The 16,589-nt window shown below is 46.8% G+C and overlaps 5 protein-coding genes across 5 annotated transcripts; 4 read left to right on the top strand and 1 right to left on the bottom strand.

Annotated features, from left to right (window-relative positions):
• Positions 1-1,507: 1,507 nt before the first annotated feature.
• EJ05DRAFT_518688 (uncharacterized protein) lies at positions 1,508-2,461 on the top strand (the record flags this gene model as incomplete). Its single annotated transcript, XM_033748704.1, has 2 exons — positions 1,508-2,093; positions 2,292-2,461. The coding sequence occupies exons 1-2, from the start codon at positions 1,517-1,519 to the stop codon at positions 2,459-2,461; spliced, it is 747 nt and encodes a 248-aa protein (XP_033598524.1). The 5' UTR covers positions 1,508-1,516.
• A 592-nt stretch (positions 2,462-3,053) lies between these two features.
• On the bottom strand, positions 3,054-4,234 carry EJ05DRAFT_478111 (alpha/beta-hydrolase). Its single transcript, XM_033744387.1, has one exon. The coding sequence runs from the start codon at positions 3,947-3,949 to the stop codon at positions 3,185-3,187; it is 765 nt and encodes a 254-aa protein (XP_033598523.1). The 5' UTR covers positions 3,950-4,234; the 3' UTR covers positions 3,054-3,184.
• A 520-nt stretch (positions 4,235-4,754) lies between these two features.
• Positions 4,755-12,725, top strand: EJ05DRAFT_455159 (ketoacyl-synt-domain-containing protein). The gene is given in 6 exon segments (XM_033742466.1): positions 4,755-5,495; positions 5,540-8,057; positions 8,070-10,277; positions 10,333-10,620; positions 10,690-11,105; positions 11,154-12,725. The coding sequence occupies 6 exon segments, from the start codon at positions 4,987-4,989 to the stop codon at positions 12,526-12,528; spliced, it is 7,314 nt and encodes a 2,437-aa protein (XP_033598522.1). The 5' UTR covers positions 4,755-4,986; the 3' UTR covers positions 12,529-12,725.
• A 444-nt stretch (positions 12,726-13,169) lies between these two features.
• Positions 13,170-14,284, top strand: EJ05DRAFT_88809 (NAD(P)-binding protein). Its single transcript, XM_033750039.1, has 4 exons — positions 13,170-13,511; positions 13,561-13,574; positions 13,623-13,947; positions 14,051-14,284. Exons 1-4 carry the CDS (start codon positions 13,390-13,392, stop codon positions 14,064-14,066), a joined length of 477 nt encoding a protein of 158 aa, XP_033598521.1. The 5' UTR covers positions 13,170-13,389; the 3' UTR covers positions 14,067-14,284.
• A 388-nt stretch (positions 14,285-14,672) lies between these two features.
• On the top strand, positions 14,673-16,440 carry EJ05DRAFT_512632 (uncharacterized protein; the record flags this gene model as incomplete). Its single annotated transcript, XM_033748354.1, has 2 exons — positions 14,673-14,826; positions 14,875-16,440. 2 exons carry the CDS (start codon positions 14,673-14,675, stop codon positions 16,308-16,310), a joined length of 1,590 nt encoding a protein of 529 aa, XP_033598520.1. The 3' UTR covers positions 16,311-16,440.
• Positions 16,441-16,589: the final 149 nt, after the last annotated feature.

The following is a 16,589-nucleotide window of genomic DNA, read 5'->3' as shown; positions in this document are numbered from 1 at the left end:
GGATATTGTAACATGAAACGAGGGGACTCGCAGCGCGGGGTCTGGTTGCGTGTGAGTGGCGGGTATTTTCATGTGCTCGTTTTATGCATGGCTGTTGGAACACGGCTTGGTGATGATGAGTGATTTAGGAGTTCATCTGTGTGAGTAGTAGGTTTGGGTCTAGGGAGAGTGGGACGGGTTAGGTTGCCAGTGAGCCGTCCCACGCGAGCGGTAGGAGCGGACACTCACGGGCGGGAACGAGGGAAGGGAATTGGGCTAATATTCTAGTAATCTGATCTATTGATCTAGCTATCAGATCTAAAATCTCACCTTCCTGTACTTACTTACAGATTAGGGTCTTACCATGCCAAATAAGGGTACTGCACGGTATTCTCTGGTTCATGACCCAAGCAGTCCTGTTCTGTGGATTTATCCGAGAGAGAGAGAGAGAGAGAGAGAGAGTATATTCCAAAGGAATCATAAGAATATGTAATGTTTTGTCTAGCGCACTCACCAGAATCTGCGATCAAAAGTCACGTTTCGCGACATAGTAATTTGATTACACCCTTATGTAAAGATCTACGACATTAGAATGGAGCTCTCTCGACGGCATGTAATTCTGTATACTTTTTATAACGTGCAGCGCTGTAGAAGGATATTAGTTTATAAGCTAAAAAGTCGCCTAGTTCTCGGCCTGGAGTATCGCTTTTCCGGCATGCCTTAGCGCCTTAAAAGACTATCCGCTGCCGGCCGTAGGCTAATCAGAAACCTAGCGCTGAGGGTAATTAGCCGCGGCTCTAAGTGGGAGTGAGCGATGTGCGGCGCGAATTAGTATTAAACTAGCACCTAATAGGTTGAATTCTGCCGGGCTAGCTAGTACTATCGCAGTCTAGCTCTATTGGGCGAGACTCTAGCAACCAATTAGAAAAGGACTATTAGCATTAGCGTAGTATACGTGCTTAATGAAGAGATAGCTACCTATATAGTAAAAGTAGCCTCTAGTGATAACTTTAAAGGCTTAGTAGTTACCTACATTTACTATAAAGGTAATAATAACTTCAGAGCATAGAAAAAGGGTCTAATCTAGCCTCTATGCCTTCTAATTAGGTGGCGTTAAAATATCTTCAGTACAGAGTAGCATTTAATGAATTTTGATGTTTATGTCCGTGCGCGCACAGACTTTGATTTTAATTCGCGCCGCACCGTTTATAAAGACCACTAACAAGAATGTCTACTTCTATACTTTACTGGTCTAGAGAGTTAGAAAATCGCTCGCTCGTGCTTAATATAATTAGAACATTCAACTTCTTAGTATAATATAGAAAATAACCTTCGGAATCTTAGTTCTTCGTAACTTCCATTCTACTACACGATGGTCTCTCTAGTACTATCTACTCTCTTTATTTACCTCCTTCGCCTTCCTTTAGTTACGGCACTACAATATTATATTGATCCCTCATGTGACGATGGTTCTCACCGGGGTGTTAGACCGGCAGTTAAGGAAGCAATATATATGGCACAGCGAGCTTGGTCTCGTATGGAAGCTTATAGTAACGATCAAGACATGCAACATCTCCTTCAAACTCTTTTCATGATTTGGGATATACAGTCAATCTATTTCAAGACGGTTTTGAATACAATGGAGCACATAGGAACGGCAACAGAAGTCGAATCGGAGCCAGATCAAGGACAAATAGTAACGCGTATCTTCTGCGACCGCGATGAACGATGGCAACATCTCCTTGATGGTCGACCGAGAACGGATGGGAAGCCGAACATACGCAAATGGAGAGATACGACACCTCAGTTCACATACCAACATGAGGGGACCCTATTCCACCGATTCATCATACCTACAGAGCCGGAGTGTAGAATACAGAGAGACTCGCGGGAGGCAGTAAAAACGTCCGCTGTCACATATATTAGTATGGATGGGCAATATAGTACCATAACCATCTGCGATCCATACGGTCAACAAAGAGTTACGACGCTAAAGCAGAGAGGGAGCTTATTCCCTCTTAAACCTATGCTTAGAGACCGTCAGACCTCGCCATTAGATACGTTCTTAAGCCTAATAATATTCATTGAGTTCTTGAAGACACCGGAGCTTAGACGTACGTCTGATATATCTCAAAGATCTACCTCAGAGACTAATAGATCTGTTAGTGACCGGCGATCTTTCCTGGACTTCTTGGAGAGATTGTATAGAGATAGGACCGCTAGTGGCAACAAAAAGACCACAAAACTATGGTAAGCGTTATCCAATTATTTCTATAACCTACAGATAAGCACTAACGTGTTATGTTATATAGCGTTCTTTGCAATGCTTACACTCCTGGGAGACTTTCGCATAAAGCTTCAAGAGGGTGCACCGAGTGGGTACATGGGTCAGTTAACTTGGACACGTGATTATCACCCAGGAGCCCCTTGGCCACCACTGCCCCCCAAATATACGCCAAGGAATAGACCTGCATCTCGTTAAGCTGTATAATCCTTCAATGTCTTCCAAGATTCCCTCGAACATGCCTAAGAAGGAGAAAGTACCTAGAAACATGTTGCAAAGTTTCCCTTCGCAAGAATGGCCTTCGTGGCGCTAAAACAGCTGCTGCATGTTACAACGAATGAGAATAAGCTGTCGTTCTCTCCAACTATTAGAAGTCTAATATACACTGATATAACTAATCAAGGCTATCCCTAGTTTATCTTCAACTATCAAGTCGTGGATAGATAGCTCTGGATCTGTGGACTAAAGTTGGGTTGGATGATGCTATGTGCAAGACACTCACGGAACCTCTATGACGTATACTCTGTGGATTATCTGACCATACTGCAAGTCATTTAAGTTAAATACCTCCCCTTCGGCTTCTTAGAGCTATCAGATGTAGTCTAGCTGATTAACAGGGCTGCATGTCACGCTGATTTAATATTCATACACCTGGTCGTAGATTGGCCGATCACCTGGTGGTGCCACCATATATTCGGCCTTGCTCGGTGTTAGGTGTCATGACTAGCCAATACCTTCGTGTGGTCAAGCTTCGACCGATAGACTTAACAAAAAAGGATGCGCTACACGGTCATACCTTTGCCAGTGTTTACGTCTTTGGTGATCTTTATTCAAGTTTGTAGTGCTCGTGCCTTCAATAAATGCTTATGTGTCATGTCTAGAAAAGATACTTTGCTAACTAAAACACGAATCGTATAATTATCATTCCTCTTGGTCGAGATTCCATTTGATGGACCTAATCCAATCCGTCTGTACCTTCACACAACTTTCTCCTTGGTGAACATCAAAATGCCCCTTGCCTTTCTCGAGATGCCATCTTTTGGGCTGCTTCAAAACATGAAATATCTCGAGTAGATCTTCAACTGGAGAGATCATATCCCGATCACCCCCTATGATTAGTGGTGATTTGGGACTTGCGCGTTTCAACATCTCCTTGGGGTGAAATGTCAATAGCCTGCAGAAACTCTGGATCGTACATCTGTTGGTCCAGGACAGACAACTCTTCAGATATTCCAGTATGAAGCCATAATCCTCCTCACATGACATCCCTTCCAGGAGGCATTCCCCTTTGGAGCCCAGAGCAGGGCAGTAGATTGGCTCTTTACCACTAGATCTCCGACCTTGATCTTCCGCGGCAGTATTCAAGATATAACGTAATGATTCAGGGCTGTAGGAGAACGACGAAGGAGGACTAATGGCGATCACAAACTGCATTCGTGCATCCAAGGCTCCGGCACAAGCTGCAGTCGAAGCTGATAAGGATATTCCCCAAACCCCAGCACATCTAGGATCTACTGTTGGTAGAGATAGAAGAAATGTGAACGCATCAGAGTAGTCCTCCATTTGCTTGTAAGGTTCAACGTCCTCTCGTGGAACTCCATCACTTTCGCCAAAGCTACGTGGATCATAGAGTAGCACAGTGATTCCTGCAGCATGAAAGCGGTCTGCAATCGTTGGCGCAATCATCTCTTTTACACAAGCAAACTATAGTACGTTAGCGCAGCCTTAATTACCACGTCGCTGAGCTCATCTAATCTTGTGCGTGGACGATTACTTGGAATGGGTATGATAAATCAGATGGACGTTTCTAGTATTGCATCTCGACTGAGGCATACATACCCCTGGTGACATAACAATACCAGGCCCTTTTTTCGCTGTAGGATATAGCCAGCCTCTTAGAGTAAGTCCATCTGAAGTTTTGAACTCAACATTCTTGCGAACTTGCATCTTTGAGGTTGGGCTGAGCGAGTTAACCGAAAAGAAAATTAAATGATAAACAAGAATTGGGTGACTGAATGTTTTTAGCTCGACAACTAAGCGGGCAAAGGGTACAAGTAGCAATTTATACCCTTCACATAGGACTTTCTCCCTATGTTTCTAGTAAGTGTAGAGTCTTACTTGTATAAGTTAGTGCCAGGCCCGACACCTACTTCATCGAATCTAGTCACTGTGGCGGTAGGTGCTATCAAAGTACAACTCGCGTGATAATCGCATTGGTGTCATACAAGGGTGGATAATGGTTGCATAAGAGTTGTATAATAGCTAGCAGGTCTCATTGGGCTCGCATGAGATCGCGTGAGATCGCGTGAGATCCTATGAGGGTCAGACGAGAAACTATCGGTTGTTGTATCATGAGCATTCAAGGAACCCCATGCGATAGTTACAAAATCATGTGGCGTACTGCAGGTACCGCGTGAGAGTTTTAGGGATGATTCAAACCTTATTCCAAGCTAGTCATAATAGACGAGGTCTACTTCTCAAGTGCACTAGACTAATATTCAATATAATACCTTGTTTGACTTATATTGCGTCAGTTGTAGCAACACAGAATCTACTTATATTAATTACCAGGTACTCTATTATGAGAAGGGGTATTGAATTGACGTGTGAAGAATTTGGTTATCATTTCATTTGAATTCATCTTTCTTCCTCCTTCTTACTATTGTACTGTCCTATCATTGCTTAGAAACTAGGACTAAGAAGAAAGTACTATCATCAGAAGCATGAGCACTGAAAATGAACTTATTGCAATTTGCGGGATGTCGTTCCGCCTACCAGGTGGTTTGAACACATCCAAGCAATTTTGGGACTTCCTTGTCGAAAAGGGCGATGCGCGTCAGCGAGTCCCCAAGTCCAGATATAACATCGATGCATATTATTCCTTATCCGGAGAGCCTGGCACAATCAAAACAAAGCATGGGTATTTTCTTGATGAGAAGGTGAATTTAGGCCATCTGGACACGTCCTATTTCCAGTTCTCCAAGAGTCAAGCATGTAATATGGATCCTCAGCAGCGACTACTGCTTGAAGTCGCCAGAGAAGCCCTCGAAGATGCCGGTGAGAAAAATTGGCGTGGGAGCCGTACGGGCTGCTACATAGGAAACTTCGGAGAAGATTGGCTGGAAACATGCGCGAAGGACGATCTACGCACTGAGCAGTATGGCATTGAAGGGACAGGGGATTTCGTACTTTCGAACCGCGTTTCTTACCAACTGGATCTACGAGGCCCGAGGTAGGTCAAGATAGTCAGATGGCGACCTAGCTGACTTTTGCTAGTGTCACTGTCCGTACAGCCTGCTCATCGGCACTGACGGCTTTACACGAGGCTTGTGAGGCAGTTGCGAACAGAGATTGTGATTCTGCCATTGTTGGCGGTACCAGCCTCATATTGGCTCCGAGTATGACTGCTAGCATGTCAGAGCAAGGTGTTCTTGCCCCTGACGGATCTTGTAAGACCTTTTCAGCTGATGCCAACGGCTACGCTCGTGGCGAGGCAATCAATGCGATATACATAAAACCACTGGCAAGTGCAATTCGCGATGGGAATCCAATTCGGGCTGTCATCAGGTCTACAGCAGCAAACAGCGATGGGAAAGGTCGCGGAGGGATAAGTGCTCCTAGCTCAGAGGCCCAGGAGGCACTAATTAGGAGGGCCTACGATGTCGCAGGAATTGAAGATTACTCGAAAACCGCCTTTGTCGAGTGCCATGGTACAGGAACAACTGTGGGAGATTCAATTGAGATTCGCGCACTGGCAAAAACATTTGGCCCGTCGGGGGGGGTTTATATCACATCAGTCAAACCGAACCTTGGACACTCTGAAGGTGCATCGGGGCTCACATCAGTAATAAAGGCGATACTAGCTCTTGAAAACCAAGTAATACCTCCTAATATCAAGTTCTCCGAACTTCATCGCAACGCCGAGCTGGATACTACCAACCTCAAGGTTCCCACCGAACCCATCCCTTGGCCCAAGTCGTGTGACGAGCGAGTCAGTATCAGCTCTTTCGGTATTGGCGGATCAAATGCACATGCAATTCTTGAATCGGCGAGAAGTTTCGACATTCCGATAATAAATCCCACAGTGGCTTCCGACGCACCTCAACTATTGGTGCTTTCAGCAAGTTCACGCCAGTCTCTAGAAGATATGGGCAATAACTACAAGAGCTTCCTGGATGAGAATCCTGACAGTATCGATGATCTCGCATACACGCTTGGTAATCGGCGGGAACATTTGCCATTTAGATCATTTGCAGTTATGAGTAGATACGCCCCTTTTCGTCCATCTCCGGCTACGAAGAGGAAGGAGGATTCCCATCTAGTTATGATGTTCACTGGCCAAGGCGCTCAATGGCCACTCATGGGGAAAGAGCTCCTGCAAGAATCACAATATCCTGTTTTCCGAAGGTCGATACAGTGCTTGGATGAACATGTACAAGCCTTGGAACCTGGCTGGAGTATCCTGGAGGAACTTCTTCAATCTCCCCACGAGAGTCGATTGGATGAAGCCGAAATCTCACAACCATTATGTACAGCAATTCAGATTGCTCTGGTTGATACCCTCTCTTCTATCGGGATCACCCCAGCTGCAGTTGTTGGTCACTCTAGCGGTGAGCTCGCCGCAGCTTATGCTGCAAGAGCACTTACAGCAAAGGAGGCGATCATTGCAGCTTTCTATCGTGGAGTTGCCGCAGGGAAGCAGACAAAAATGGGAGCCATGGCTGCTGTTGGTCTTGCTCTAGAAAGGGTGGAGCAGTTCCTGATACCAGGAGTAGTGATTGCTTGCGAGAACTCACCCGAGAGTGTAACGATCTCCGGTGATGTGGAGGCGGTTAGGACTGTTGTGCACAAGATCAAAGATTCTGAACCAGATGTTTTGGCGCGAGTCCTGAGGGTGGACAAGGCATACCATTCTCATCATATGACGGAGATCGGAGACGACTATCATGCTTTGATTACCAAAGACGTCGTTGGTCAGACACCTAAGAAACTCTTCTTCTCCAGCGTCACAGGGGCCTTACTAGAGGGAAGTGCTCTTGGTCCTGATTACTGGCAAAAGAATCTAGAGTCCCGAGTATCGTTCCGGTCGGCTGTAAAAAATCTGCTTAACCATGAAATTGGGGAGAATGCCACTTTCATAGAAATTGGGCCGCACTCTGCTCTATCGGGTCCTCTAAGGCAGATTCAAGACGAATGCCGGAGTTCCAACCTTTACATACCATCGATGCTGCGAAATCAAGACTCTGTTGAAAGTTTCTTAGTAGCTGTCGGGCAGTTGTATGTCTCTCATATTCCAATGGATCTCGAACAGCTGCTCCCCAGAGGAAGAAGCCTTCCAGACCTCCCGAGATACCCCTGGAGTTATTCGGATACTTATTGGCTAGAGTCAAGATTGAGTAAAGAATGGCGGCATCGACAGCACCGATATCATGAGCTGCTAGGAGTAAGAGTAAGGGAGAGCACAGAAATTGAACCTCTATGGCGAAACCTCTTCAACCTTGAACATGCCCCCTGGATCCGTGATCACAAGGTCAAGAATGACATTGTGTTCCCCTTTGCAGGTTATGTCGGCATGATTGGTGAAGCTGTCCGACAGATCAGTGGCATTGAAGAAGCTTTTGTTATGCGACGTGTAGTTGTTAGTACTGCCCTCGTGTTAGCAGAAGCCAAACCCATGGAAATAATAACTGCGCTCCGTCGCCATCAATTGACCGACTCCCTAGAAAGCCGATGGTGGGATTTCACGATATCTTCGCACAATGGTCATAGTTGGATGACTCATTGCACGGGTCTGGTGTAATCTCAGACTGAGAAGCTTATTGAGAGACCCCCAATCACCATGCCTTTGCGCAAAATCACATCCGAAAGATGCTACGCAGCTATGCAAAAGCAAGGTCTGAATTTTGGGCCGAGCTTCCAGTGTCTCCATGACATCCGGTCTGAAACCTCAATTCGTCTTGCAACCGCCATGGCAGCTACCAAAGGAGCAGACCAGAACGGCTATCATCTACCCCCGACTATTATCGATGCAGCACTGCAGCTGATGTCAGTGGCAGCCACCAAGGGTTATGTTGGAGATTACACCGAGAAGACGATAGTGCCCGTGAGAGTCGATAAGTTGAGTGTGTACCGCTGTACAGTCAATGTCCCAAACGACTTCCAAATCGTGGCCCAAGCGAATTTCACTTCAGCAGGTGATGTCGTTGGCGAAACTAGATGCAATAGTACCGAAGGCATGCTCCTGGAGGTTGATGGGCTGCGACTAAAGGCTATTGAGGACGTAGACGAGCATGAGAATGATGTTTCTGCTTGTCGGACTGAATGGGTACCTGATACTGATTTTGTCGACGTGTCTCTCTTAATGAAAGAGGCTGCTGACGAATCTGGAGCTGACAAGCTGAACCAAGAGCACTTAGAACTTGTTTTAGAAAGCTCTGAACGACAGCTAAGAGGATTGAAGTCGGACTTACCACACATGCAGAAGTTTGCGACTTGGATCAGCAGTCAACTAAAAGAGAAGAACAGCAGTAATTTCGCGCATCTGAGCGACAGGGAGCTCCTTCAGAGGATAGAATCCATCACAGAAAGGCTCCATGACTGCTCATCTGGGAATACGGCGCAGACAACTGCTGTCAACACTATCTTGAACAATATCAAAGACTTGTTCTTAGGTACGGTGCAGCCATTAGACATACTCCAAGACGACGATACCCTTCGAACAATGTACCAGACAGGGCCCCTAGACATCACGGAACTCTGTCGTTGCTTAGTCTACAGCAAGCCAGGCTTACGTATTCTGGAGATTGGAGGGAATACCGGTCATGTTCTTTCAAGTACGCTTAGCGCCTTGTTCTCACCGACTGGTCAACCACTATTTTCAGAGTACGTATTTACCGATGTTTCTGATAGTATGGTGGCCGCTGCAGAAATCAAATTCCAGAAGTATTCGAGAATAGAATATATGGTCCTTGATATCAGCCAGAACCCATCAAGCCAAGGGTTTGAAGGCCGCCACTTCGACCTCGTCATTGCTGGTAACGTTCTCCATCACACGGAAAGTGTCTTCGAGAGTTTGAAAAACATCAGAATGCTTCTGAGGGCAGATGGTCGACTACTCTTGCGAGAGTTGTGCTCAACAACACTGAAGGTTGCCAACTACGTCTTCGGCAGCCTCCCTGGCTGGTGGATAAGCCAAGCAGATGATAGCTTAAAGAGGCCATACGTGACTCCAAATAGATGGATCTCAGAGCTACAATCCTCAGGCTTCGAAAGCTCGAGGTCGATAGATTCTGATCATCAGGAGCTCTATCAACAAAGTTCCCGGATAACTGTCAAGCCTACAACTAACAGTAGTATTCGCAAACGAGTCACAATCCTTTGTCACGCACCAACTCATGCAGAATCATTGAATCAAAAGCTCCAGGAACGAGGGTATCAAGTCGACTGTTGCTACGTAGGTGATTGTGTGATCCCTAAAGATCAAGACATAATCGCTATCTTGGATAAAGATGAGTCGTTCTTTCATGATATGGATTCCCATCATCTAAAATACTTTCAAAGATTGATTAACAATATTGGAAATAAGGGGATTTTTTGGGTTACCCACCTTTGCCAAATGCAATGTCGAGTGCCAGACTTTGCTCAGATCAATGGGATTGCTCGGACGTTGCGCAAAGAATTGTTCGTAGACTTCGCAACGTGCGAAGTGGACACCGTCGATTCCTCATGGGATGTGGTTGTTGATGTCTTTAGCAGGTTCCAAACACAATTGGGACAAGACCAGCCTCGAAAGGAGCTGGAGTACGCTATTCTTGATAGGAAAGTATACGTTCCGAGGCTTTTCCCATGCTCGCTCAAAAAGGAGCTCCAAGTCTCCGACCTCGATGATAGATTCGTCTTCCGCACAAGTTGTCCTGGCCAACTGAACAATCTCCACTGGACTCGAGCAATATCTGAGTCGCTCGAGAATGATTCTGTTGAGGTAGAAATCTATACCGCGGGCCTCAATTTTCGAGTATGCCTATCTAAAACTCCATTGTTGGATAATGCTAATGGATCTCGGTGATTAGGACCTGATGGTAGCCGAGGGCATTGTTGAGTCTTCTCAACTAGAGTTTGGCTCCGAAGCAGCTGGCATTGTACGCGGCCTCGGACCTAGTGTGAAAGATAATCTCAAAATTGGTGACCGCGTCATGCTTACATGCTCAGCGGCATTTGCATCACGTATCGCTATCTCCGAGCAGCGCTGCGTCAAGATTCCCGACGAACTGAGTTTCGAAGATGCAGCGACTATGCCTTGCGTCTATATGACCGCAATATATTCTCTATTCGACATAGGAGGCCTTCAGGGAGGACAGGTTAGTAGAGACTTAGCCATAGTCATGTCTATCTCGTTGTTTGGATGTGCGTAGTACTAATTATAACAGTCAGTACTCATCCACAGCGCCTGCGGTGGAGTTGGTATTGCCTCCATCCAACTCGCAAAGATGGTCGGGGCTGAGATCTATGCGACTGTGGGAAATGAAGATAAGGTGGAGTACCTTATGCAGACCTTTGGTCTGCCCCGAAGAAGGATCTTCAACTCTCGAGATGTCTCATTCTTGGACGATCTTATGCGTGAAACAAGTGGAAAAGGAGTCGACTTGGCACTTAATTCTTTATCGGGCGAGCTTTTACACGCTACCTGGAACTGCGTGGCTGCCTTTGGCAAATTAGTTGAGATCGGTAAGCGAGACATACTGGGCGGTGCCAGACTTGATATGCGGCAATTCCTAGAAAATCGTAGCTATTGCTGCGTTGATCTAGACCAACTCGGCTTTTTGCGGCCACAAACTTGTAAAAGGTAACTTGCGATGCACATTTCACTGGGATGAAGCTGACACTAATCAAGCCTCCTTGAACGTACTATACAATACTTCAAGTCTAGCCGTATACTGCCTATCAGGCCGATCAAAGTTATGCCTGCATCCTCAATTCCTGACGCGTTCAGGTACATGCGTAAAGGTCAGCACATGGGTAAAATTGTTATTTCGATTCGAGACGCCTCCGGCGAAACCAATATTGGCACTAAAGTCAGTGACCGACAAAGAGACATTTGTCTAGATAGAGGGGCATCTTATCTCCTTGTTGGCGGCCTAGGTGGTCTAGGGCAGTCGGTATCTAGGTGGATGATCGAACGCGGTGCCCGCAAGCTCATCTATCTCTCCCGAAGTGCCAATGACGAGTACAAATACCAGGAATTCGTCCAAGAGCTACAAGCAATGGGTTGTGACGTTCAGCTTATACAAGGAAGCGTCTCTAACGCTAAGGATGTAACGAAGGCTGTTCAGGCAGCCAAGGGGAACCTCAAAGGTGTACTACAGATGTCTATGGTTCTCTGTGACAGGGAGTTTGGTAATATGACCATAGAGGACTGGACGGCAGCTGTCGACCCCAAGATCAAAGGAACATGGAACCTTCACAACGCAACCATCTCGGCCGGGGCCGTGCTCGACTTTTTCGTACTATTCAGCTCCCTTTCCGGTACGCTTGGGGTTCCAGGCCAGACCAACTATGCTGGGGCAAACACATTCCTGGATGCTTTTGTTCAATATCGACTGGACTTAGGCTTATGCGCATCGGTCATGGATATCGGACCGGTTGAGGAGGTCGGCTACATATCTCAAAGGCCGTCTTTACTACGTAGTCTGATCAGGTCTGGGATGAATCATCACTTATCCGAGAAGGACTTGCTTGAAGCTTTAGCAGTTTCAATCACGGCCTCGCCAATCATTACGCCCAAAGCAAAAGACTCACCTTGTCGAATCGTCATCCACAATAGCTTTGCGCTAGGTGTCAATCCGAAAAGCTTCAAAGTCGCTGGCAGCGAGAATGAAACACTCCGAAATGACATTCGATGGTCCTTTGTGGCGGAATCGGACACATCAGATTCTACTGCCACTGCAACAAATGTGCTTCAGCAATTCATCGCAGAAACTAGACATGACGTGAAGCGTCTGAAGCAACCGGAATCATTAGAACTGATCACGACGGAAATCGGCAAGCAGGTGTATAGATGCCTTCTCCAGCCAGAAGAAGATCTGGACACATCACGATTCCTGTCTGACTTGGGATTGGACTCTCTAGTCACAATTGAATTGGCTCGTTGGTGGAGACACACATTCAAGTTCAGCATTAGTGTTCTTGAGATAACGAGTCAAGCAACAATTGATGGGCTTGGGGCGTATGCCGTCGAAGGTCTGTGCAGTCAGAATGTCGAAGTATAGTTATATGGCTTCATGATCTCAATTTTGAAACTATAATGTATTAGTCACTGGCGATTTCTTTATCTCTAGCACTTACTGTGTATAGCGAACCTATGGTTTTCCACTCTTTTAGTTGATTTCTATAAGTCCTCCGGGATGGTATCTGGTAGTCAAGTGTCTTCGAGAACCGGACTTTTCTAATGACCAGCCTACCGCCCCGATCTGAGTCATGATCAGCTATAAGATGACGAGGTGTTACATGCTACTCTTTTGTACCATGTTTTTTGAACTTTCGTGAAAGTGAACCTCTAAAACAACTGTGAGTTTTCTCGAACATCAAGTATATATGCCTGCTACGTCTCGTGGCGTGTGTGCAGAAAATAGTATATAATATCTTGAGAATGAGCTGGCGTTGGAATGTCGTTGCCCAGATACGCAACATACCATATCCGGATCCGGTTAGTTCGAACCTGAGATTAATCCATACCCGGGATGGGACCCGAACTTGATTGATAACTCCATGCCTCACGCTTCAACCTTTAGGGCAAGTGTCTCTGATCCTCATGGATGATTTATTGAACGGCAACTTGTCGCCTGCCACACCTTCCAAAGCCCCAAAGCTCCAGCTACCAGCGACATGTGACCCTCCGAGCGAATCGAATCCGCCAAAGCAAACAGTATGGATAGTACGCAACCCCACATTGCACCTCCCTGCATCTGATGCACGACGTTCTCAATCAAGACCTAGGAGAATAATACTGATGGATTGTCCAGATATTTGGTGCCACGGGCCACTTAGGCCATTCGCTCGTTCGAGCTGCTCTCAGACATGGCGACAGAGTCACCGCGGTGGGATGGACGGAAGAGAACAAGATTGAGCAGATGTCACATCTAGAAACCGAGAATTGTCAGCCTATCCTCTGCGACGTCCGAGTAAGGAGTAGTGTCTCGCGCGTTATCGATCAGTGTGTCAAACGTTGGGGTAGCGTGGGCATAATTGCAAAGTACGTTTAACTCGGCGTAAAATTAAGAGGTTGACGTTAATGATGACAGCTGTACTGGTTACGGTAGTCATTGACTCCATTCCTGCTATGACTACGACTCACCTTGCACAGGCGTAATAGCTCCTACCGAGGACCAATCTGAGTACGACCTACGGAACCAATTCGAGACCAATTTTCTCGGTGTGCTACACATTCTTCAATGCTCACTCCCCATTTTCCGTACCCAGCTTCACGGTCGATACTTGATATTCTCCAGTACAGCTGGCGCCCTTGGCGTTCCTGGTCTCGGACCATACTGCGCAACCAAATACGCCGTTGAAGGCTTGATCGAGAGCATTTTGTACGAGGTAGATGCCTTTAATATTAAAGCTACGCTTGTTGAGCCTGGGCATGTCAGACTTGATGATACACCCGGAGACGGTGCCCCCTTTAAACGGTATGGCCAGTTTCTCATTAAACCTGCGAGTGCCCCTTACAACGATCGGACGGCGCCGGCCGGACATGCAAAGAGACTGGTTCAATGGTTAAATGACCGGCAGCCAACGTCAGCAGTAAAGAGTGCAGAGCTCGTATGGCAACTGGGACATTGCAGCTATCCACCTCTGCGACTACTACTTGGCAGCTATGCGGTGGATAGTATCAGGGACAGACTCAGATCGATCATTGAGGAGATCGAAGATTGGAAGCATCTGAGTTTTCCTGTTGCACCAGAAGACGTAGAAGCAGATGATGCAGGAAGAGATGGTGGCGAGGAGGTTGAGATGCAGGATGGTGACTGAGCTGGGTATCATATTTGGAACATCAAACCCGGCCGTTTTCTGTCGAAGTTGCACTGGTGAGCCGAAACAATTCCCGCACAGATTACAATCAAGACTAAAAAAGTCTTTGAGAAAGATTGCAGTGTACGAGGTGAAGCGAGTCACTCGAAAGGCCTCGTATGCATACGGATGGCAGCGGTGGCGTGGTGAGTGGACCAATCACCCGGCTAACTAGATGAGAGCTTAGTGGGAAGTGGTGGCATCACTTGTCCATCGATCTCAGCGGATCTGCAACCTCATCTCAACAGACCCATCGCCGTTCACCACTATGCTATACTCACCAGTCTCAGCAATTAACATCCTCTCTTGACACTATCACAGACTGCGTGCGACGAGACTCGATATGACGCCTCGGTTTTCGACTCATCGCGAGTTGCAAGCCTACTATGAGCATCAATTTGACGTTGATGTCGCAGAAGGAAAATATGCTCCGTTCACTCTACTCCTCACGCTGCTTCCAGTCCTCTTAGCATATGCGTATTTCTTGCTTCCCCATCGTAGGTTTTCATGGGTACGCCGATCGCGATATGCTATATATACCATAGTGCTTTCATACCTGGTGTATGTCAATATACACTATCGAAATAAGAAAGTAGCCACAGCTTTTGCTGTTGGACTTGTATCTACGTGGACTCTACTTTGGTTTGGCGTCATGATGCTCGTCTACGACCCACAGACTGAGTTCAAGAGAGTTGAGTGGGGCGGAAGGAGGCGCCCAGCGAAAGAGACCATGGTGGATAGGAGTAAAAATGGGCGAAGACGTGCATCATCATACCAGAATCTGCATGATGCCATTGTGCACGAGACTACACAGCCCTACAAGGATTCATATTGTCCAGACACAGGCATGTACTATTACAAATGGCAACACTACCCCGAGGAGTCTTTCAGCAAACGTCTTCTATGGGTCACTGATCTTCTCGCGAACTTTCGCGCCATTGCTTGGAATTTCCACGTACCCGGGCCGCCGCCACCACCCCAAGCTGTCCAAGATGAACTGCAGTACTATACTAAGGAACAGCAGACTAAAATCGGAGACTCTAAACTTGGTGCAGACGGCACACAGGGCTACAGCACCCGAAAAGAGCTCCTCCAAAAGAATCTTCGACTACTTCTGCTAGGCTATATGAAGCTCGACTTTCTCAAGGTCGTACTCATGAAGGATCCGTACTTTTGGGGCTACACCGATGCTGCTCCGCCATCATACTACCCCACCATCGTAGCTGAAACCCCATTCATCGTAAAGTCATCGCGTCTGATTTTTACGATGGTCGGAGTATGGGTCGCCATTGAAACAATATTTAGCCTCTCGCCACTGTTCTTCAGCGGACTTCTCGGCCCGAAATGGATTGGAGCACACGCGGAGCCATGGGTGTATCCAGACACGTGGGGATCATTCAGTAACATATACGATCGTGGGCTTTTTGGATTTTGGGGCAGCTTCTGGCACCAGACCTTTCGTTTTGCCTTTGAAGCACCATCCAAACCTATCATCAGGGTCTTTGGTGTGGACAAAAAATCGACATCTGCGCTGCTCATCCGCCTCTTTACGGCATTTTGTCTATCTGGTTTGATGCACGGCATGGGTAGCTACACTTCTGCTGGCAACACGATAGTGGGTAATACAAGCCCCTTGACTGGATCCTTTCTCTATTTTCTGCTTCAACCACTTGGACTGATGCTTGAGCGCTTCGGTATCAGTCTGGTGAGAAAGACAGGGCTTTCACAACGCACACCGAAAAGAGCTGCCCAGGTTTTTAGATTTATTTGGGTGTACACCTGGCTGCATTCGACTTCCAGTCTCCTTGCCGATGACTTTGCAAGGGCAGGGATTTGGCTATTTGAACCATGTCCGATAAGCCCTCTGCGAGGGCTAGGACTTGGTGTGGAGGGAGACGGTCTGTTTACATGGGGCCCACCGAGTGAATGGCTGTACTACTACAACAGTGGGAAGTGGTGGTCATCTGGGTATCATCTTTAGACATAGCATCACGGGTTATAGCTGTACTTGGCCTATCATGGAAGCAACTGAACTGGGATGTCAAGGATACATGCGACGCATATGTATAGATATCGTGAGATAGAAGCCTAATGAATGAGGAAGAAGGTCTACAATATTAGTTGCGAGAGCGTACCCAAGTTATACGCAATACGACTAGCATAATAATCCGCTAATAAGAGAAAGCACTTCTCAGCCACGAAAGGCATAATCACCATGATTAAGCTCACTAGCAAAGTATGTCAACCCAGGATTAGTACA

This window comes from Pseudovirgaria hyperparasitica, assembly GCF_010093815.1.
Source record: "Pseudovirgaria hyperparasitica strain CBS 121739 unplaced genomic scaffold EJ05scaffold_12, whole genome shotgun sequence".
Taxonomy (NCBI): domain Eukaryota; kingdom Fungi; phylum Ascomycota; class Dothideomycetes; order Acrospermales; family Acrospermaceae; genus Pseudovirgaria; species Pseudovirgaria hyperparasitica.
The sequence above is the reverse complement of the archived record's forward strand: the minus strand, read 5'-3'. Positions and strand labels throughout refer to the sequence as shown.

What these genes read in the sequence shown, in the direction of transcription:
- EJ05DRAFT_478111 (XM_033744387.1), bottom strand. Translation starts at nt 3,949, where the DNA reads ATGATTGCGCCAACGATTGCAGACCGCTTTCATGCTGCAGGAATCACT.
- EJ05DRAFT_88809 (XM_033750039.1), top strand. Translation starts at nt 13,390, where the DNA reads ATGTCACATCTAGAAACCGAGAATTGTCAGCCTATCCTCTGCGACGTC.
- EJ05DRAFT_455159 (XM_033742466.1), top strand. Translation starts at nt 4,987, where the DNA reads ATGAGCACTGAAAATGAACTTATTGCAATTTGCGGGATGTCGTTCCGC. An exon ending in CCGCGGGCCTCAATTTTCGA is followed by an intron (nt 10,278 to 10,332) that starts GTATGCCTATCT and finishes CTCGGTGATTAG; the next exon opens with GACCTGATGGTAGCCGAGGG. An exon ending in GAGGCCTTCAGGGAGGACAG is followed by an intron (nt 10,621 to 10,689) that starts GTTAGTAGAGAC and finishes TAATTATAACAG; the next exon opens with TCAGTACTCATCCACAGCGC.